The sequence below is a fragment of the Indicator indicator genome, chromosome 16 (assembly GCF_027791375.1).
Source record: "Indicator indicator isolate 239-I01 chromosome 16, UM_Iind_1.1, whole genome shotgun sequence".
In the NCBI taxonomy this organism is placed as follows: Eukaryota; Metazoa; Chordata; class Aves; order Piciformes; family Indicatoridae; genus Indicator; species Indicator indicator.
In genome coordinates, this window is record NC_072025.1 from 4,720,538 (window position 1) to 4,743,320 (window position 22,783).

A 22,783-nucleotide genomic window follows, 5' to 3' on the forward strand; every position below is an offset into this window, starting at 1 on the left:
TGAGGGAGGCGGGAGCTGGGTCGCGGCTTGCTGAAACTCGGCTGTAGTCGCCAAACCGTAAGCAGAACTAACGGTGATTCCACCTGGAGCAGCAGCCGCTTCTTTTAGGCCCGGTCTTGGGAGGAAAGCAGTGGTTTTTTTCTAGGAAAAAGAAAAATATGCAAAGTAAAGTGATGTTTAAATTTCCATTTGAAACATTGAAGAGTTGGGGGGGTTGTGGGTTTGGGTTTTTTCCAAGGTTCTAAATCAGAATGTTTGGGATCTTTGAATCAAAAATACATAGACAGAAGCTAAGAGCCAGAATATTTCCATTATTATAGATAACATAGCATGAATCCTCCAACAAAAAAAAAGTTTGTTGTTCCCCCCCCCGGTATCAGATACATAAAAAGCTGTTACAAAAGACAGCTTTAAAAGCACAAACTGAAATACAGTGAGTTTTCCTAGATCTTAATGGAACGATACAGTGTTCACATTGCCACGGAAAACAAGCAGCTGGCATTAATGCATTTTTTATGTGTAAGCTACTGTTTAGGATTCGATTTTTTCAGAGAGAGCAGATTGGGAAAGAAGGGCTAAATGACTTTACGCAGCATTTATCAGCTGCTGTGTGAAAAGAGCTAGACACCAGGTTCCTCGGGAAAGTGGACTTGATTCAGCTCAAACAATTTTAGCAACTTTGTACCTTCCTAAAATGAGAACCATCCAAAGTAGAAAATTTCAGTAGGCAGACAGTCAATTACCTTTTTTTTTCTATCAAGTGGTCATTTTACAGAAAAATAGTTCATCTCTTGGTGTAAATGATTAATCTCTTACACAACCAGAAGAGAGTCCTTAAGCATTCCTATTTCTTTCTTAATTTTTAAACCAGTGTTTTTCTCTAATATCCTGCAGCTGTGTTTATGTTGTGCATGTCTGTGCAAGCCATAATGTAGCCTGCAAAAGCCATCTGACAAAAGGCTGCTTACACAGTAGTTTCTCCCAGCACTCTTCTAGTGACATGCTGTATTGATCTGAATGTTCTGCAGTAAATATGGGCATGTTATACATTGAGAATCCATTTGTATACTGCATGTCCTCCACAGTCATAATGTATACGAGCCGAAGGATGCAGTGTGACTCTTATTTTGAAATGCTCAATGTGCATGCAGTGGTCAACCCAAGATTTTAAAGTAAATAAAAACATGTTTTGCCCAAATACGTGGTACAACCTCCTCTATTTTATTCTTTTTGTGAGACATGGGAGTTTGGGTGGTTTCTGAGTGCTCCAAAAATTACCAGGCAATGTTTCCACTGAAATTGCAAATGTGTAGTTTTTTCCTGACAGCTGGTCCACCGCTACACTGCACCTGGTGTTCCCCACATAAGGCTATCACACAAAATCTGTGTATTTGTTAGCTGCATATGTGCATTGCAGTAAGAGCACTTTAGAGCAGTGATGTCTAGATAACAGTGTTAGACCACTCAAATCTGGAGGACATAGCAAACTGGTTTCATTACATAACTATGAATTTGTTTGCAGCTGGGTCCTAGCTAGGCAAAACAGATGCTTGTAAGATATAGAAGGATTAAACTATCTAGGTTACATGCCCAACATTTTGCTAAATACTTGATGTAGCATCATCTGGCACACATTAATTATGTTGCATTACTACTGCTTAGAAAATAATAGTTATAAATAACAAGCTATTTCTTCCTGCCACTTTGGACCTGGAGCAAAATGTTAATAAGAACAGAAGCACGTTAAGTTTAATATTTATCATTAAGGGAAAGCCTAAGCCATTACATGCGTTGTCTGCAATCTTTTAAGGGGTCCTTCTCAGCAATAGTTGACATCTGCAGCTCCCCAGTAAAGTATGTTCTGAGAATTTTGAATAAATTGGCCGACAGCAGCTTTTACTGTGCTTTGAAGGGTACTTGAACTTGAAAAGCCAAATGCCAAATTAATCACAGATAAAAATAGCAAGCTGCTCAATTCTCTTTGTAAAATCACAAATATTTTTTGTGAAGCTGAATTTTCTCCAGATTAAAGCGAAGATCTATACAACCAGCCAAGGATACTCTTACATGAAATTATTTGAACTGGTTTTCATATTGCAACAGAAATATCTGCAATTAAAACTTGAAGACAAGGACAACTTCTACTACAGAAAAACTGTAATGGAAAATATTCTTAAAGAAAAAAGAAGAACATCAAAGTAAGTCCTAAAATCTTATCTAGTCTGAAGCTACATCATTTCTCTTGTGTATGAAGTACAAGAGTGCATTAACTTCTTGGACTTGGATGTCTGAGGATGGATGACTTAGCTATGCTGTTACCTATGTATCACAAAGTCCAGTGGCCTCTAAAACCATCAATTTGAACACCTTGAAATCATTAGTATATTTTCCTCACAACACAGTGGAGAGGTATTGTCCCTAATTTTAAAGATTAGGAAGAGAAAGAATAAATAATTACCTGGGGAATCCATGACAACGCAGAAGTCAAATCCAACTTTAGAGGTCCTTTGTCCGTCATCTTCATTTGGGTGCTTTTATAACTGACAAGCAAAAATATTTGCATGAATACCTAAAGGAATCTTCTGCGTTCCAGTGCACAAGCAAGTCACATACAAAGCAGTCTCAGAAGTCAATTTGACTTCCTTTGAATAGAATAACAGTCATCTAGAAAACAAGCTAGCTCTTTTTTTTTAGCCACTGATAAAAGCGAGAGACAGTACAGGTATTACTGGAGAAGCCATAATTTCATTATTATGAAATTATCTCTTAAACTACTTAAAACACACCACAATTAATTAGGACCATCTAGTTGTGAATACTTGCCCCAAAAAGTCCTATCATGCACTCAAGTGAGAGATAACCTCTCCAGTCCTTAGCTATGTTTACATCATATTATGCAAACAAGTTCAAGTAAATACTTCTACCTTCTAAAGCACCATATGAATTTCTGAGGTTAAAATAACATTTAATCCACAGCAATAGCTAACTATTTGAAATACTTTGAATACACTGGAAAGAGTACATGAACACTAGGTACACCCAAAAAAAAAAAAACAAACCCCGCACAAAGAACAGGAAGATTAGCAAAGACTGCTCAAATGTATTGCCAAAATAATTTTTCTGTTCTTACTACTTATCCCCAAACCACACCCAGAGAAGGCATGGACAGTAGTGATTTAAAAAAAAAAAAAAAAATCTGTTCTTTTCAAGCACAAATCCAGAATCCACACAACAGGCCTGTGCAATCAAACTCTGCTCTCTTCCTAGGAAAAACAGGTAAGGAACTTGCACTAGTGTAAGGCTGTCCCAGGAAGATTCCACTCCACAGCAGAGCTCCAGCGTCTGATTACTGCCTTTGGTTAAAATGCAGGAGTCAGAAACTGAAGTCAGCTCAGCAGAACTTCACTGTCCAACTGGACCACACATGCCAGACAGTGTTCCTTGCCTATTCCAAGGCAGCACTGATGCTCATCTCACAATGAGCTGTTGATGGCACTCAGTAAGACATGGCAGGTTTTAAATTAAATCGGTAATTACTGTTCAAAGATTATACTCATAAATTTTTAACAATATTTGGGTAAATTAAGCCCTTAAATAAATAATCCTTTAAAATGAAGTGTAACGACACAATTTATAAACCACAACGCTTCAATACAAAATGCAGTACAGATCAGAACATTATTTAAATCATTCCAACTTCATTATTACAGTATCTGAAAAGTTCTCTACCAACAAAGGATGCAGTGTTTGGCAAAGAAATGCTATTGGCAATTTTTTAAACAAAGACCCAAGTATATTTGTTATTTGCTTTTTGTTAGAAACTGAAGCATTTATGAAAAAATATTTTAATAAATCTATGTCCTAAGTTATCTAATTATACTTCTGTACTAGTACATTAAAAAAAATTGCCTTGCATGGTTTATATACATTGATGAAGCCAGTCTCAGGTGCTCTAATTGTTTCCTAGAAAGCATTACTAGAGTCTATCACATTTTGTAGCTAGTGATCTTTGAGAAAGTACAAAAAAATTTATTTTGGCTTTAGGACATTATTCAAAGTGCTTGTACAATCATCATCAGTGATCTAGAAACCTGCAAAAGATGCTGATACATTGCATTCACGGTATCAAAAAATTAGAATGAGCACTGATTTTTCTGCATAAAAATGGAGCACAACTCTTTATAATAGAAATTAAGTCTTACCCATTGTATGTTCTCGGCATCTCTTCAGGATTTGTTCCATGAGGTATCATTCCTGTTAGCATTTGGAAGATCTGCTATTGCACAAGGTGCAATTAAACCCAGTCTGCTTTTTATTAGTTATAAAATTTGACTACTACCAAAGTTTAGTACAACACACTAAAGCAATGGCCTACACTGAGACTTAGAAAATAAAACAAGCAGGTCCTGCAGCCTGCACAGGACCCACGCCACCCACCGTGCTCTGGACAGAGGCTGAGAGAGTAAGTGCAACACATGCGCAACGTGCAGCACGCAGCTCAAGGCAGATTCCTTCCCTCAGTGCTCAACAGTGAGTTCTGCAGTAATTGTCTCCAAAATGAGGTTCACAGAGATTATGGGCAATTTCTGGCCATGTTGACCAAGCACATTTTATCAGTCAAAAATATCTGGATAGATTAATGTAACGCTGTATGGATTCACCCCATTTCTTGAAGTGCTCACATTAAATCCTGCAAAAGCCAGATATCCTTAAAAAAAAAAAAAAAAAAACAAACAAACAAACAAAAAAAAAAACACCACAACCCAAACCCAACCAAAAAAAAACCCAAACACAAACCCAGCTAACTACAAGGTAGAAAGGTAGCTACCACCCAGGGTTGGCACAAAGGGGCTGGATGTCACAGTTCCCATTTAAGCACGTCACGCAAGTGAGCTTTTCAATTTGCTTTTGATGACTGAAAGGGTGTAAAATAATTTTCAGTAGCTTGTTTTCATCTCTTCTATTATAAACTCCAGATAATTTCTTTTCAAACAATAAAGAATTTTTGGTCATCTGAAAACCATAGTTTTGCATTGAGTAGAGTGACAATCATAACAATGTTGTCATTTCTAATTCACGCATACATTGTGTGATTTCAAGTGGTTAATTTTGTTTTTCTAGACTGGTGCCTGTCAGGGAGGGACCCAAATTCTCTGGTGAGGTATCACCAGTAACATTAAACATAAAACATCTTAGATCCCTTTTAAGATAAAAAGTACAATTGCTAACACGGCTTAAAATCATGCCCTACATTATTTACTTATTGACAAGATGGCTTCAGATTTTCATGTAGCCTTTGTGAAACGTCTCTCTAGATTGTGTGAATATAGGTAGTGTTCTACAATTAATTTCTTAGAAAACACAAGCACTCATGAGAGGCCATGATAAAAGGAGCACATTTACTACAGGGCACATTTAAAGCACTACTGCTTGTAAGACCACACCTGTTATAGAACAAAATAGGCCAAAAATAAAACTAGGCAATGCCAGCCCACTTCAATTTAGTATTTGTGAAATTATTTTTGAATAATCAGGAGTCCTTTTCACTAATTTAAAACTCACATATACACACAAAAGTCTAGTAATTCTAACGCTGTTATTTGTTCTTTATTAGCATACACTTTGTTTTAATGGTTTAAACCAATTAAATCCCTCGAGATCACACATACCCAGGCATTACTGAGGAAAGAAAGACACCCGTCACCATTCTTGTTAAATTTTATTCCATAATAAAAAATAGAAGATGAAAGAAACAGTGTTCAATAACTAAAGCAATTATTGGTATAACGAGCAGTAAACTAATTATCTGAATGATGATTAAGGACCTGGTTCATCAAAAGTAATTCTGGGTCCTCCATGGCATAGTCACAGGCTTCTACAAAACAGAAATCCAGATGATCTTTTACTGAAGCAGGTCCTATATTATTTACAGAACACTTGACTTCATACTCTATTTATCCTTCTCTTTTTGTTCTTTTTCCTTCTTTTCACGTTCAGCTTTTGCTTCCTCCTCCTCATGTTGTTTTATCAACTGTTCCACCTCCTTTTGCTTCAGAACCCTTATTACTGTCTTTCCATTCTCTCTTGTCAGTGTTGCAATTTCAACTGAAACACATGGAACAGACAGTGTCACATTTTGTGCTTCAGACAGAGCAATCATTAGAAGGGCAAGATTTCAGGTTACAACTGACAATAAAGCAGAAGGCTCTTGTCCTGCCTCTACAAAGCAGCTTGACTGGCAGGCCAGGCAGCAGCACTCATCTGCAGCAGCCTGCACAGGTCTGTCAGCACCCCTCTAGTGATTCTTCCACCAGACGCAGCCATTTCTGCTACTGCACCAAAGTGGCTGGCAGTCCCTGAGCTGTGGCCTAGCGCCCAGGGCTGATGATCCTCAACTAAGCTACCTGTATGCCTCTTAGGAAGCTCAAGGCTCAGAGCTGCTGCATTACCTGAGAATGTTTTTCACATGACAACTAAAAACCCAATGAACCCCATCTAGAGCACATCACTGCATTTTTTTAAGCAAAGGGCATTCTCCTATGTTAGCAAACTGCTTACCTTTCTCTGCAGAGAGCTTGCTAACATCCATGGTTTTGTTTAGAACTTTAATGGCTAATGCAAGTGCAGTCTTCAAGGTCATTTCTCCTTCTTTGTAGTCTTGCTTTAGCATTGACACAGCTGCCTAGAAATGTCAAAAAATTAAAACGGTATCTTTGGGAAATCAACCAGTCACTTTTCATCAAATGATACCAATACATAACAGCACTGTTTCTTCAGTCATCTATTTCTGCTCTGCATTAGTAATCACCAATCCAGTTTAATTAGTACAGTGTGATTTGTTTTTGCCAGATGTTTTGAGAGGAAAATAACCAGAACTTACAGCACTATTATTCCCAATGCATGTAGCTTTCCACCCTCCATAATTTCCACTAGGATCACTTTGATACAGCTGAAATCCATAATGCTTATCCCAGCCAATATACAGCAACGAAACACCAAAAGGACGTTTTCCTATTGAAAAGAAGATTATTAGATATCTAAGTTTAGTAACAAAATTAGTCATGAGTGACAATTTTCCTTGCTTTCTTCTTTCAAATCTGTTTCTGTGAACTAGGATTTAACAGACTGCTCTACACTTCTGTTGCTTGAGATAAGCATGCCAGCATGTCCTAAGTCATGGGGGATGAGGGGCAGCAGAGATTTATTTCATTTAACCCTAAGAGCACCTAATTTCTGCCTCCATAAATCGTACTTCATCATCTTAGGATTTTAAATCAAAACTCAGTATTTAAAGTATATAGCTTAGCTGCTAAAACCAAGCACATAAAGGGTTGTTCTTTCACACTATATATATGTAAAATACCAAAATTACCAGTTCAAGCTTTAAGGAACATTACATAACACATCGCTTTCTAACATGGTGCTTGATTCACAGAAATAATATTTTTTGAAGTGTTACAATCACAATACTCTTCCATATGGTCCTATTTGTGATTTATTGTGCCGTTATGCTAGATGGACCCAGAATGTTGAAAGGTCACGTATCAAGCAATTCTCTGCTGGTCTTTTGAAGGCATTCAATAAATCCAAGGGCACTCAAACCATTCTGTTCAAGGGGGCTGGAATTTCAGCCATTAATTGTTTGATCACTAAAAAGTGGCACTTTAGGGAACAAAGCAGTAACCCACATCCCTCTGAAAGTTTTCTTTCCTAGTGTTACAGAAGAGTTGGGTAGAACTGTCCAGAGCCTCAGACCCTCAAATTATGTAGCAGAATCATTCTATACACATTTCAAAGCACAACCATTCATCACATTCTGTTACCTCCAAACTGTGTATAAGCCTGCTTGATATCACAGAGTGCTGTCACCAGTTGTTCACAGGGAATGGGCTCTTGATATTGTAACAAATACCTAATAGGAAAGAGGGGAAAAAAAGGTTGCAAAACTTGTTTTGCTGATGGTATTCTGTACCACAGTTAAAAAGAATGATGTTCCTAGGAGCCTCTTTGACTTATCTGTTTTATTTCACAACATCTCCTTCTGCTCTAAGTACACATTCGTTTTGATTTAATACATAAACCAAACTGAATCTGACAGCACAGGCGAGTAAAACCACGTTAACTCTCAGCAGACCCACCTCTGCGCAATCAGTCGCAGTTCGTTTGTTAGAACGTTGGCATCAGAGGTTATTCCTGCCACGCTGCAAGCCATATCCCTGCAACAAAAGCATACAAACAATCTTCATACAGCAGTTCAAGCAAAACATCAACTGCTGGGCTTTTCTGATCAAAACTACCTAGCTGCATGATGAAACAGGTTCATCGGCTCCCATCTTCAGAAGACACCAAAACTACTACATAACCGTTTTGTAAGAGCAGAGGTGGGCAGCAAGAAGCAGGTCAGTACATTAATTACAGGTACAATTCTGAGAAAAAGGATCATGTTAAAGATGACAAAATCCCAGGTGTCTTCACAAGAGCCATTGGCAACATACGAGGGCCAATCTGGAGACCACCACAATGATGTGACAGGTCTTCAGTGAAAGCTGCTGGCTGACACACTGCATTTGTGTGACTGAAACCTAGTGACCTTGATTTGATCACAAGAAAAACAAGCACTTCACCTCGTTGATCATTTGGTTAGCTCTTAATTTAGGGTCTCTTTTGCCTAATCTGATATTGCTACTAGCTTTCACTACACAGAAAGAATTAAAGGAAAAATAATCCAGGTTAATTTTTTCCCAAGTGAATTTAGAAATTGTTCCCAAGATGGAAGGGCTTGCCTAGGTGGTGCACTGTTGCACTGCCTCCTTGAAAATCCAATACCTTCTACAGCTCTAGATGCTTTCAAGATCAACACAGAATGAGAGGCTTGACAGGATGAAAAGCTATTTGTGCTTCATTTGCACACCTTCAAATTTAACTTCCAGAGAACTAAAAAGGAAGTCATAATAGGAAAATATATCATCTCCAGCACAGCTCTGGCAAAGAAACCTAAATTATGTTATTTTAAGAAAACAAGATAATTTGGTATCACAAAAACTTCTAAGACACCAATCTGCAATCCATTTTAGAAGAAGAACTACTGAAGCAAAGACAAAATAGCCAAATTTGACTAAAACACTGAACAACAAGAATACTAAAGCTTCAGATAAAATAAAAGCAGATTCAATGCCAGAATATCTCAGTAATAGCAATGTTTTGTTACGGGTAACATTACTGGACATCTGATTATCATTTCAACTTACTCATTCAGTTTGTATATTTTCTCAGAGAAAAACACTTCATCCAGAAGCTTGTGAATGTTGCGTCTCTCTGCCGCTAGCAGAACACCATCATTTGCTAGGATTCCCAAGCAAGTACCCGCATGTCCAATTGCTTCCATTGCATACTCAACCTGGTACAAGCGACCTAGGAAAGGATTTTACATTAGTAACATGAAACAAGTAACACTGAACAAGACCAAATACATATGGTGACTTTGCAAAAATCTGACAGATGCCCATTGTACAACCTAGTCTCACTTCTGCAATCTGTTCCTAGTTAACAGCAATCAATTAGTTGCACAAGAAGGAGTCAGAATAAGGGAAATCCACAAATCTGGTAAGATAATGCAGGGCATTGTCAATGTGGAAGGCAACTCCTTTCTTTTTTAATAAAAAATATAAATCGGCAGTAGACGTTTTTAATTCATCCCATTTAAGAAACACAAAAATATAGTTTGTACATACTTTTTTCAGCACATACAATAGCAAGGAGAGGTATGATTGCAGCAACAGGATAATACACGTTCGCAGGTGGTAGAACAGTAACAAAATCCATCTGAACTCAAACAACCGAGGAAGGGTAGAGATTTACTCAAGTTATTTAAAAAACAGGGTAGGTGACATAACTCACTAATGGTGTTGTTATTCCTTCAATTACAACAAGTGTGTAAGTGTCCACTTCAGACCCCTGGTGTCCTTACAGAACTAGGCGCTGCTCATAGCAGTGAAATATGATACACGTAACTCATGTGAACCATGCTGTAAACAACCAATCATTGTACAAGCAGTTCATCATTTAGTTTTGAGAAGATGAATAGAACACTCTTGAACGTAGGGTAAAAAATACCTTCTGGAGAAAATATAGTAGTTCTGGAATCGTATCTTCGAGACTATAAAAAAACAACAGCTCAGTAAGTACCATCGTTCTCTTGTCAGAAAGCAACTCTCTAAAACAAGCAATTGCTATGCGCCCCTTATAAAACCCCAAATGCTTGGTGACCTCCCTTTGGTACCCACAGTAACGCCGCTATCGTTACACGCGCGGGCCTCGCCCATGGACCCGGCCGTGCCCACAGCCCCGGCCCCTCCGCAACGTGACCCCCCGCCGCCGGGCCCGACCGGGCCATGACTCGACACGAAGCCCCGGTGAAGGCGGGCCCAACCCGCAGCTGCCACTCACCATGGTGTAGGAAACGCGCTGGGAGGAGGGACCCGGGCCTGCAAAACACCACAAAGCGCGTCAACCGGCGCCGACCGCCGCGCCGAACCTGCCCGGCCCGGCGTACACAGATCCCGGACCCGGGCGGAGCCACAGAGGGTGCTGCAGCCGCGCCGGCCCAAATTCCTCGCAAGACGGCGTCCTGTAGAGTCATCCTCACCGAGGCGGGCAGCGGGAGCCTCGCCTCCTCCCGCACGCGGCCCGGCCCGCCCCGCTGCCCCCATTCCACCCGTCAGCCCACCCGTCATCACTCACAGCAGGCCGGAACGGACCGATCGGTCGGAGGAGGAGTGCGTGTCTCGTCCTGCAAAGAACCGGGCGCTACAGCCGTGCACAAATTTTCACTGCAGAGCCGGAAATGGCCGCCGCGCCTGCGCGCTGCCGTGTGTCAGATCGGCGCAGAACCACCTACCCTCCCCATCACACAGCCACCAGGCGGCGCTGCAGCGCGTGCCCCAGCTGCTGCCGTTGCTGCCGCTGCCACCGCCGCCACCGCCGCAGCTCCTCACCCGCGCCCGCCGCGCGCACTGCGGCGGCTCAGAGCGGGAGGGGGCCCTGCTGAGGGCACACGGCCCTGCCCGGCCTCCCGCCCCGTCCCCCCCAACACAGAAGGAAGTGCTCCAGCACAGCCAGCGCTGTCTTTATTGAATAGTCTGCTGTCACCGTAGCCATCGCCTACTCAGCAGCTGCGTGATTTGCATATGCTCGGGCAGTCTCAAACCATGTCTGCTCCATCACTTCTTGGCCCATCTCAAACATTCTCATTAGGTGTTTCCAGCCGGTTCGGGCTGTGATCGTGAGGTATTCCTTATTCTCTGGGTACAGCAGAGCTGTATGAGCTGCAATGACCAGGGACTGAGAAAACCTCCCACACACCAGGAGGAAGAGAGCACCTCTCTCCTCCTCTGTGAGTGGCAGGACACTTTCAAATCCTGCCAGAACATGTCCCCCAACAGGCAGAGGGTCTGGGCTCTCAATCATCATGTACATGATAGCAATTGCGATTTCAAATACATAATAGCCATAACTCATGTCGCTAAAATCCAGTATGCCTGACACTTTGTATTGAAGATTCTCCAGAGAAGCAGAACTTAAATCTACTAGAATGTTGTGGTCATTAAGATCTCCGTGATTGATACCTAAACACATAAGAAACAAACAGTTTTTAATAACTTTTAAACAGAAAAAACCAGATTCTGCTATTTCTCAGTTCAACATCTTTGAAAAGATGCGTAGAAGCTCAAACTAACACAAGGACAAAACCACAGTAGTGTCCCTCAACATCAGGTGTGGCCTTTCACGGGCTTACATCTTCCTAGGAACCTGTATTACACTAGCAGGTGACCAGACAGTAACTGATAAGGGAGTGTTATGAGACCTTAATTTGGTCTGCAACTACCTGGGATATGCCACATGTATTCCAAACACTGAATGGCAGTTTTCAAATCCAATTGTCAATTGATCACCAACATCAATGTGAGCTGAGTTACAAAGACAGAATTAAGCAGTTATTTGGGCCTTCATGAAAAGAAGTACTCCATATATTGTTATTAAACAGCATGAAAAAATCACCACCTTAACTGGAAGCAAACTCAGAAAGATGAAGACCTGAAGCTGACTGGACAGCACACTCCTGGCTTACTTTGCACTGTGGTCATTCAGCACAGTATTTGCACATGTCTACTATGTGTCTAGCTACAGAGGTCTTTTTCCCTTCTCCACGGACCCAAATTCCTGTAAGAAAATTCAGCGCCTCAGTTCAAAATATTACAGTGAAAATAAAATACTCACAGGGTCGAAAACTGCTTAGCTTGGGTATCACTCTCCCTTTAAACTGCTCAATAACTTCTTCAACAACTTTGCGATGTTTATTCTGGCCCAAGGCATAAATATACTGATCTAAAAGAGGAACATTTGCCAGATTCCAAATAAACTGATCTCGATGCAGACTTTTTACTGATGGGTGATAGAATTTCTGTGGAAACAGCATGAGATAAGTAAAAATCCTCGATTTGATCCTTGATTCAAAGCCCCTAGTAACAGGTTCCTAATGAGACTCACTGAAAAGCACCACAACTTTGACTATTGCTTTGTATCAAACCAGCAAAACAAGAATGACTAAGGCAAGAATCTTCGTATCTGCGTACACACCAAATGGAGTTTTCTGCAGTCTTCAGGTACAAAGATCATCTTGAGTCATTACTCACTTAAATTAACATTGGTACTGACTTTATGACATCATGTAGCAATTCTGAGGCCTTGCCAAGGCCAGAGTCCCACACACTGACAGAGCCTGGATTGCACACTGGTGCTACAGAAAACTGTGGGAGCAGAAGAGACACAAAACCTGCCAGCATGCTGTGAACTGGCACACTCTGTGCTCTTAAAGGGGGAAGCTTCTGGGGGCAAGGCCTTGGGATCAGCTGATATGTGAAAAGTCTTTATGGCACAAGTGCTTTGTGGAGATACTGGACAGTGCTTCATTCATATGAAAATTTTCCTTTGTAAAACTAGGTAGGCCTAAATATTTTAAACAAGCAAGGTGCTTACCTCTCTCACTAACAGATGAAAAAGGTAGTTTGAAAAGTGACATTCAAGGAAGAAAAACGTCTCTCTCACTGCATATCATGCTTAAATTCTTCAATGCTTATTACTGTGGCTTGTGGGCCACATTCTACCAGCATATAAGGCAAATGAAAAACAAACAAAAGACTTCCCACAAGACTAGATGGCTTCCTCAGAAAAAAAAAACAACCCTATGCTTGTAATTAAGACTCACAAAGATACCTAAATGACAGCCAAAACTGGAACTGTATACAAAAACATAAGAAAAAAGGTCAAGCCTACACCAAAATTTCCAAAATAAAGCACCGCTTTGGTAGGCAGGATGCCATCTGTAAGCAACCACTGCAACCTTCCCAATACAAATCAGGTGCTCCAGCACACTATAAATGGGTTATCAGGTGTGTGAAGGGTAATAAAAAGTCAAGAGCCCTGTAAAGCGGCAATCACCTTACAGCCATGAACTTATTTCCATTGAGAGCATATGAGGCACATCCAAGCTGAAGGACACACCAGCAGAAACAGTGGTGGGATCCTATTTTGTGCACAGAACTGAGCTTGGCACATTGCTGTCAAGCTGACCTGAGTAGAACGGAGAAGCTGTGTATTTCCAGAAAACTTACTACCTTCAGTATTCATTTCTAGTGTCACTGATATTCTGAAGGTTTGACAGTGAGAACTGTAATTTTTGTCTTTTTAAATGACCAACCATGGTAAATGATAATCCCTATGTTAAGGGCATAAGGAGTCCATTTACATCAACATCTGTTTTCTCACCAGCTATCTCCTCCTTGGCAGAACAAGTGACAGGCATATTTTGAAACTAGCTTGTATATATAAACTGTTTTAACTGCAGTACAAGAGCATGACCAGAGTGTTAGAAGGCAACAGTAAATTACCTTTCCCTGTTGAAAAATACTCTTGTAATTTAAGGACGTTAGTAAAGCTGGTAATTCACATCCCATAACTGTCCAAAGATGATAGCCAGTACATGAGAATAAAAGGTTAATGAAAGACAATATATAATGCAAGAATTCTTTTATGCATCAAACTTAATTACTACCTAATTCATCAGCTTTGCTCTGTATAATTACAGAATAGAGAAAGCACTTACTTTGCATTAAGATTATTTGACTGGAAGTGGAACAAACAAGAGAAGTCACAAATCTCTGCTCATTGGCACAGCTGGCATTGTAGAGAAGGAATCAACTGCCACCAATGTTCAAGGGTCATACTTCTAATGACCAGGAGGTAAGACAGCAAGTCAGAATGAATTAAAAATAAGAGATGAGCCAGCTGTGTCTGACAGACACTATACAACACTTTAAAACAAGCTTTACATGCTTCTAATGTGAGCACCCTAGGGCTCACTTTCCTTACTTGAAACAACAAAGAAGCGAGTTTTGCATGAGCAAAGATAAACCCTTATCTCCTAGTTAACAATACAAAAATACACTGAAAAAGATCACCAACATGATGTCACAAGCACCTACTGGCCATGTTACAGAGGGAAATGCTTTAGTAACAACCAGCTTGAAGCCTGGCCATCTGAAATTGGAATTAAACTGACATCCGTGTTCACCAAACTGAATTTTGTAGCGCAGGAAACAAACAAGCAGCACAAGAAGAAATACAGGTGAATAAATTGAGAAGAAGTTTGTGAGGCCAGAGCTATGAAAACTCACCTCTGAGAGTGCTTTATCCAACCTGGCAGCCAGCTGACCAATCTCATAGAAGATCTGAGCATTTGTAGCAATTTTTGCTACAGGTGTACCTGGCAGGTAAGTTAGCAGTCGAACCATATACTTTTTGTTTCCAGGTCCAGCACCTAGTGAGCAAAAAGAGATGCAGCCAATCAATACCTAGTATTATTAGCTAATACAAGACAAAAAAGTTTTATCCCACTGCAGAAAGTCACCGAGTGCAGGTGAGAAACAGATTTCATTCAAAGATGTGATTTGCCAAAATGCTGTAGAGCAATTGTACATCAAACCCTAACACAGTCACAGCTTATGCTGGACTTCTAGCCCTTGTGCTTGGCATCACCTCTACTACAGCAGCCTTCCTTCAGCACCCACTTACACAGTTCTGCAGCAGGTCTCAGAAATTCCAGCTTTTATATGGAAGTTACAGGGAGAATAAAAGCCAAACTTGTTCTAGCATCAGAGATGGATTAGAACTGTATTTTACACCATTTGGTAGGCAAATAATTTCTAGCGCCATTTAGTAAATGAGACTTTTGCCTTTTATTGGGCATGGACAGGTCAGATCAATGTTTTCTCCAATTCATTACACTGTACTTCCCAAGTGTTTCTGACTCTTTCTTACTTGCTTTGCTTCAGGTATTTAAGTTTGAACTAATACAGCTGGATATAATCTATTACATAGTCTCCAGTATTAAAAATTAAGCCTAGAGTTGTACTTAAATAAATATACGGCATGCCATATAGCAAGCAAAGGCTGCTAATAGGGCAGTGAAGGTACTCACCTCCAGATTCCAGAGACATTGTGTTCCCATCTTTTGTAAGATAAGGAGTAGCTGAAGGAAAGCCTTCATTGCTGAGAAACATCATGGCCTGGGTCTGCACTTCAATGAGGTCAGGCTCCTGGCTGTCTTCCGAATTGGTGATTTTGAGGACATACTCATCATCACTTTCAGACACACCTCGGCTTCCTGAGACACCCACATGGAAATTCTGATCATTGTAGCTGGGAAGTGGCCTTATCCAAGATACTTTTAATCCAAACACCCTGTCAATCAATTCAGTCACTTCTTTTTCACCAAGTGCAGGTTTGGTTAAGGCCAGGGATTGACAGTCATTTCCAGACGACATTGTCTCTCTAGGACAAAAAGAGAAGCTGGATGATCTTACCTGTATTCTAACACGAGAAGCAGTAATGACTGCAACAAAATGCATTCACATACTGGAGAGGAGCTCCAAATCTTCGTTAAACAAGCAAAGAAAATCCACTTTGCCAGCCCAGGTTTCTTACATCATGGCGTCTCATCAACTACATAGTCTGTAGCACCCCCACAAGGAAGGCATCTAAGAGAGATTGTGCTCAGTCTGTTCAGTGGAAGTAGACACGAAAAGCTTATTAACTAGGAGTGGGTTTATTAGCTAATTTCTTGTAGCCACCTAACCACAAACATTGTTACCAAGGAACGATTTTCTAAGAAACATTGCTGTTGAGTCCCTTTCTAGAAGATTCTAAATCACGTCAGCAACAGGTAAGAAACATAATGGCAGAGCTTAACGTTAAAGCAGATGCAATCTTTGTCTCTGTTAACGGCCTGCAGAGTTCCTGCGTTCGGAAATCAGCACAAACCTACTGCCGCTTGCCTGTACCAGGCCGTTGGAAGCCCGCAGCTCGGTCTCGCCGACGAGCAAACAAGCGACCCTTGGACCCTGTTGGAGCCATGCCAACCTTTGTCCGGCCAGCGCCCCGCTCCTGGCCCTCCCAGCGGCCGCTGCCCGCCCAACCGGGCCCAGCCCGGCGCGCCGGCAGCAGCTCCGCTCTCCCCGTCTAGTGCTGGAGCCTGCCCGGCAGCTCCGGGGCGTGGCCCGGACCCCCGCTGAGGTTTCCGGCTGCGGGCATCCGGCTGCGGGTCTCTGCGAACGGCGCCCCGGTCAGACGAAGCAAATTTGCATGGCGGCTTCATACCAATTCGCCACCGTTCAGCACTTGTTTTTAAACACCCTGCTGGAAGGAAACGCACAACTTCTTGTTAAAGCGTTTCCCTTTCCTGACAGGAGTGCTCCCCACTGCTCTCAGGAAAATAGCCACAGCTGAGGGTTTTGTCTGAAACCTTTTATCAGCACACAAGATCAAAACTTACCATATTGTTTTGACTGAAGCTCATTCCCCTGTAACCTGAAGCATCTTTCTCAAGATGTCTTTTAGACTGTGCACCAGACAGGAATGCTTGGCCAGTCAGAGATTCAATTACAAAACCTGTCTCCCACCTCTACTAATTTTCAATATACACATATCTTCTGAAATTACTCATTTAAAAAAAAAAAAATCTGCAATATTTGAGGAAAAAGTAGGAAAGGCTTACTGTAGTTTAAAACAACAACCTAACAAAAAACCTCCAAAACAAGCCCCTACAAAACAAAAAAACACCCCAACCATTCATAGTTTTAAGACAGTTACTTAAGAATCCTCTGTCCCAACACTTTAGTGTTGTTTGCAATATGAAGGACATAAAATTGAAAACATTATTTTAATTCAACAGGAAATTTAGGAAAGGGAATCTATTTCCCTAAGAAAGAAGTAAGTCCTTTGGATTCCCTCTCCCCCACCCCCCCTAATTTCAGAATAGATCTTACTAAACAAACCAACTAAACGAACTAATAAATATTTTTACCTACTTCCCTCTCCCAAATTCTAAGGCTGACTAAACGTTTAGCTCACCGAACGAAAATGAGATACAGGAAAGCATCCCTGCTACGCTTGTGACTTCAAGAGACATGGCAGGTTACAGGAAAATCAGAATACAGTTATTCCCTCCATGAACAAAATCACAACGTATTTTGCAGATCTGTACCTTGTTAGCCTTGCCTTAGTTTCCAGACAGCAGTGCCAAGAGTTAAGCCCTACAGACCTCTGTGCTTCTCCTGCCTGCCTGTTGTTCTGGTGGGCAGTACACTGTGGGAGTCAGGCAATGCACCAGACTGAAGTTGTACTTCAGCCTTTCTTATCATTATCTGTAAGAAAGATAAGACTTGAATAATTTAACATCTCTGTGGTGGATTTAAGTCTAGTGCCTCTTCTGAAAGTGAGTTTTCAGGGGTGGGTCAGTGTTAGACACCCCCAAACCACTTTTGAAGATTTTGTCATCACTGTAAGCTCTTTGTGCCATAACCATAGTCAACAGCTTGCTTTAATACAGGATTTGGTCTATAATCTAAAATAGACATTTTCCTAAAGAAAAAAATACAGGCCTATCAAAAAGCATTTCATATATTTATAACACCCAGATTAGTACCTGGAGCTCAGCTAACACAAAAATCTTTGTAAGCCTATACATGAAACACTCCTAATGAGAAAGTTAAACATGCTCAATTATACTCTTGTCCTTATTCACCCCACCCTTTTCATACACACCAGTACCATTTTAAGTGTATTCCATATTACCTATGCAAAATAGATAGTACCATTCAAAAACCATGATACAATTTTCTTTATTAAAAATAATTTACAGCATTGGTAACATTTTATGCACAATTGTCATCAGTTGAACTTCAAGTATATCTATATCTATACAATACTTACTGAACTTAAAACACTGTTCTATTGGCTTTAAACAGCAGACATTGATGTGCAGTTGCTTAAATATGATTAATATACATAGCTTTATGTTCTTATACTTAAGTGTAAAATGTATAAACATCAACACTATCCCAAAGCTCTGCAGTTTGGGAGGAGAAGGGTGCAAGGAGAGAAAACATTCAGAAAAATTGGAACATATTTTTCCCCCAAATCAAAGTGGAGAGGGAAGTCTAGGTTAAATAAATCTAACACTGAGTAACATCTTCAGAAAGTCCATTTCCTCAATGCTTTAAGATACTGTAAAGAGGGGTAACTGAGCAATGTTGTGTATGATCACAGCAATCCTCTGTCTGTACTGTATCCTGCCATTGCCATGCAGGGTGTCACTCCTGCCCTCGCTAAAGCTCAAAGCATCCTAGCAGTGTCTAAAGTTAGATGCTCAGCTATGGACCTAGACTTTATGATGTTCACTGCAGCAGGAGGAAGGGGACAGCCACATGACTAGATGACCCTTGCAGGTCCCTTCCAACCCAGACTGCCATGTGAGCAGCAAGAGCAGGATAGGTGAGCAGCACTGCTCCTTGCAGCACCCAGTGCACTGCAGCCACACGGACGTTCAGGGTCTGCACTGCTTACGGGGACACTGCTGACTTCAGCGTATTCAGGGCTGGACTCACTGCATCAACAACAGCAGGAGCCTACAGCCAAAGCACAACTCCAACACTGTCTTTCATGGCTTTGAAGAAATCAGACTGCATCAGAACTGAAGTAGTTGCTATGGTAATAAAACCCATCATTGTCTCACAAGAGATGACCAGCTTTATTGGTGACAACCTGCAGATAAGTCACATCTCTTGAAATTGCACTTCACAGTACTGGTTGGTTTACCTTGACATGGCTTGGGTCACTATGTCCTGAAGCAACGAGTATTGCCACATGAGAGAGTGGGGAGGCTGTGTTCTGTCCAACCGTCAGCAGTTACACAAGTTATAACCCGGCTGCGAGTTGTGGGTTTATTATCTGCACAAGGCATCATTATGTGCCAGCACTAAGTTCATATTTGCTCTTCAATAATGAACATTCACTTTCTTGAACTAAAAATCAAGAAATAACTGAGCTAGGAGAAAAAAAAAAAACAACAGACAATACTATACAAGAAATAAGATCTGCTCAACAACTCTGAATAAAGTTAGCAAAGGTGTACCACAGAACAGACACTCATTTCAGCATTCAGTTGAGTATTCAAAACTGCTTTCATTTGTCACCCCTAGCAGTGGAAGGAGTCACCAGAATGGTCTTTATCTTAAGAAAACCATAGCAAAAACAGTGAAATAGGAAAAGAAATTATACAGAAATTCAAACTTCAGGAAGCTTTATCCAGTAAAATTAAAAATGTGTATCAAAGTCAGTGAAATAAAAATTAATTTGATGAAAAAAATATACTGGAAGTACATAATTATGTCAGGTTTGCAGGGTTTTTTTTGGAAGGAATGTCAGAAACACTATTTAAAGATTACAATGGTACATCTTTTAGTTTGCAAGTCAACCAGCTTAGTGCCTGGTTATAAACTGAAAGCACTGTAGAGTCCTCTTGGAAGTTTTGATATTTAAGACAATGGTTATCAAGAGAACAAAAAATCTTAGTGCAAAATCTTTGCCATTTGTAGGCAAATCCTTGCAGTTTTGTTCTCCAAAGGAAACCCATCTCCACATAAACCTTAAGAGGCTTCATGAAGCTTTTCAAGATAGAGGAGCACAGCAACAGCATCTCAAAGACTCACTTGCACAGGTTAGCAGCTGTCACTGAGCAGATTAAGTGGTAAAACCAAAACTTCTGCAGAAACTGCCTCTTCTGTCAATGTTCATTACAGACCAGGGCTGTCACCATCAATTCCCTGACATATGTACAGAAGTTGCAATGGTGTAAGAACCAGGTTTGTTCAGTACCCAGGGATCTTCAGCAGGGAAAGGTGATGCTTGTTTGGAAGAGCTGTGAACTACCAGCACAGCAGACAGCACTAAAAGGCAGTAAGGCCACCTCAGATACTTAACATCTGACAAGTGGGTATAACTTATTAGCCATAGGTCACATTTAAAGCAGAAGAATTTAAACAATCCTAGTATATAAATATTTTTACAGATTTTTAAAGGTTACAATACTAAGGAGAGGTACTTGGTCTAATGATATTGCAGACAGTACAGTAAAAACTGATGTCATAAGTGACAAACTGCTTCCTTGGAAGCAGGTATGACAAACGTCAACTGAAGGACACTGCAGCTTGCCAAAAAGCTGAGGTGCTACCCTTAATGTGCATGAACAATAAGGGTGAAAGCCGTTTTGAAACGCTGACATGTTTCCCACACTTCTAAGCACACCATTTCATAGAGTGAGTTTTAAATCTGGATCCAGATTAACTATTATCCCATAATAAAGGTAAGAAAGTCATGATCTGTGATCCAAGATACCATGGCCCTCACGTAGACTGCTTTTTTTCCTGCCCATAAACAAGACATTTGTAACTGAGTATCTGTTTTAAGATCTGGATGCAAATAAAAAGACTGGGAAAAAAATAGTTTGGCCTTCAAAATTCCATACCATCTGCTACCCTTAAACCAACAAACAGCAGTACACAGGCTGACAGGTGCAAAAACCAAGTGGAAACAACTGCAGAAAATCTTCTTACATAATAATCTTCAGCACAATCAGTTTCAGATTTCGCAGTTTATTTACAAAATGGTCTGATAAACATCCCCTCCATACTTACAGCTCTCTGCCACAATACACGTGTTGATTTTAGCAATGTTTAATAGCACCATTAGAATATTATTTAAAATCGGGAAGGATCTTGTTGCAGTTACAATAATTCACAATCTTTTACATCCATGGACGAAGTAACTTTGAGCACACTAGGACTGTTTGCAGTTCCACAGTACAGATTCCTGGGTTCACACAAGGCATTTTCAGAATTACCAGTTAATGCAGGGTACCCACAGAGTCAATATCTACTATAAGAATCTTCGAGCCACAAAGTTTAGACTTCCACCATACTTGTATAATGTTATCTCCACATCATTTTCAAACAAGGCCATCACGCTGAATACTTTTCCAGTGCTTGTCTTCAAAATAAAAGCAAAAAGAGAAAATTAAGACTTTTGCTTTCACCCCCCCTTGATCATTCTCAGTTAAACACTCTAACTCCAAATTTTATTGAAGATGATCAAATTCAACTTACTTATCTGCCACTGCAGATCTGAGGCACTCCTGAGAACAGAATGAGGGCTTATTTTACTGCACAGTTTAGATGCAGCTGGGAGCATGCTACATACCCACTGATAACAAAGAAAAATTAATTCCCCTAAGACAGTACAAGAAGTGTCATTATGGGCATACAAGTCCTTCACACGGATTGGAAGGCTGAAGCCTCTCTCAAATAGTGACACTTGTCTTCAAAAGTGCCTGAATGAGAGACAAAACTCAATTCGACTCTACCAGTGCCCATGAGGGGGAAATCAACATCAAAAAGAAAATAAAGAATTTCAGACTGCAAAAAAAAGTTGTTTAGAAAGAACACATTTATATGTACTTGGAGAAACCTCAACAGCCATGACAAACCTCAGGCAAGACTAGAACTTCACTTTCAACAAAATTTAAGTTCTGCTTTTCCTGCTTTCCATCAGCAAGATTAACCTTTCCTTCTGTACTTTCAATTGTCACTACATTCAACAGAGAAGTGAAAAAAATACTGCAAAGATACCTTAATATCCAAAGTCATTCCTGGTGACAGGTCTGGAGGGAACAATATAGAAAATTGCTCTCTGCCCGTGAGACCCAAAGTACTTGGATTTTCCCCAGGAAGAAACTGAAGTGGAGCTATGCCAATTCCAACCAACTGACTTTTATGAACCTTCTCATAGCTTTCTGCTAGGACAGCTTTGACACCCTGCAAAAATACAAGTGGTGCTGTATTTCAGTATAGAGATCAGAGTGAAATGCAGAAGAAAGCTTCAAACACAGGTTATGTTCAAAATCGTGGAAATCAAAGTAAAAAATAAAGACAGTGCTTTGTATGAGTCCTGTAAACAGGTAACATCTTTAAGTTTTACATCTAGATGAAAGCAAGTAAGCCTAAGCAGGCCCATACAGCATAAAATGGAGCTTTACACCAGTGACTACCATGTAGTTACCAGGTAGAAACGTTCAGACCAAACACAGTTGCTTCCATTACTCCACATGAGTGAATGACTGACTCATACATTTTGACTATTAGTGCAAACTAGTCTCCAATGGCCAGATACCTAATGTTCCTCAGAGATCAGACAGAGGTCAGCACTAAAGAAATGTCTAATTTCTCAAAGTCTGGAGTCTAAGACAGTAAGTTACGTAATTAGGGAATTCAGATTTATGCTGACTAGTGATTCTCTTCTAGGAAGATTCCAGCAAAAAAATTACTGACAAGTC

General features: G+C 40.5%; 3 protein-coding genes across 4 annotated transcripts in view; all 3 read right to left on the reverse strand.

Moving 5' to 3' along the window:
- Positions 1-5,702: 5,702 nt before the first annotated feature.
- On the reverse strand, positions 5,703-10,824 carry PSMA4 (proteasome 20S subunit alpha 4). The gene is made up of 9 exons (XM_054387838.1): positions 10,741-10,824; positions 10,447-10,484; positions 10,114-10,156; positions 9,249-9,411; positions 8,139-8,216; positions 7,824-7,912; positions 6,881-7,011; positions 6,559-6,682; positions 5,703-6,105 (listed from the first exon to the last, which is right to left on the reverse strand). Exons 2-9 carry the CDS (start codon positions 10,447-10,449, stop codon positions 5,951-5,953), a joined length of 786 nt encoding a protein of 261 aa, XP_054243813.1. The 5' UTR covers positions 10,450-10,484; positions 10,741-10,824; the 3' UTR covers positions 5,703-5,950.
- A 300-nt stretch (positions 10,825-11,124) lies between these two features.
- Positions 11,125-15,881, reverse strand: HYKK (hydroxylysine kinase). The gene is made up of 4 exons (XM_054388037.1): positions 15,536-15,881; positions 14,733-14,875; positions 12,277-12,460; positions 11,125-11,624 (listed from the first exon to the last, which is right to left on the reverse strand). Exons 1-4 carry the CDS (start codon positions 15,879-15,881, stop codon positions 11,161-11,163), a joined length of 1,137 nt encoding a protein of 378 aa, XP_054244012.1. The 3' UTR covers positions 11,125-11,160.
- Positions 15,882-18,261: 2,380 nt separating this feature from the next.
- The window catches only part of IREB2 (iron responsive element binding protein 2), a 28,921-nt gene continuing 24,399 nt past the window's right edge, over positions 18,262-22,783 (reverse strand). For both annotated transcript variants that reach the window (XM_054388076.1, XM_054388077.1), the window contains 2 exons: positions 22,080-22,265; positions 18,262-21,441 (listed from right to left, as the gene is read on the reverse strand). In XM_054388076.1, the coding sequence (XP_054244051.1) occupies positions 21,331-21,441; positions 22,080-22,265 (297 nt within the window). In that variant the 3' untranslated portion in view covers positions 18,262-21,330. The remainder of the gene's footprint in view (positions 21,442-22,079; positions 22,266-22,783) is intronic.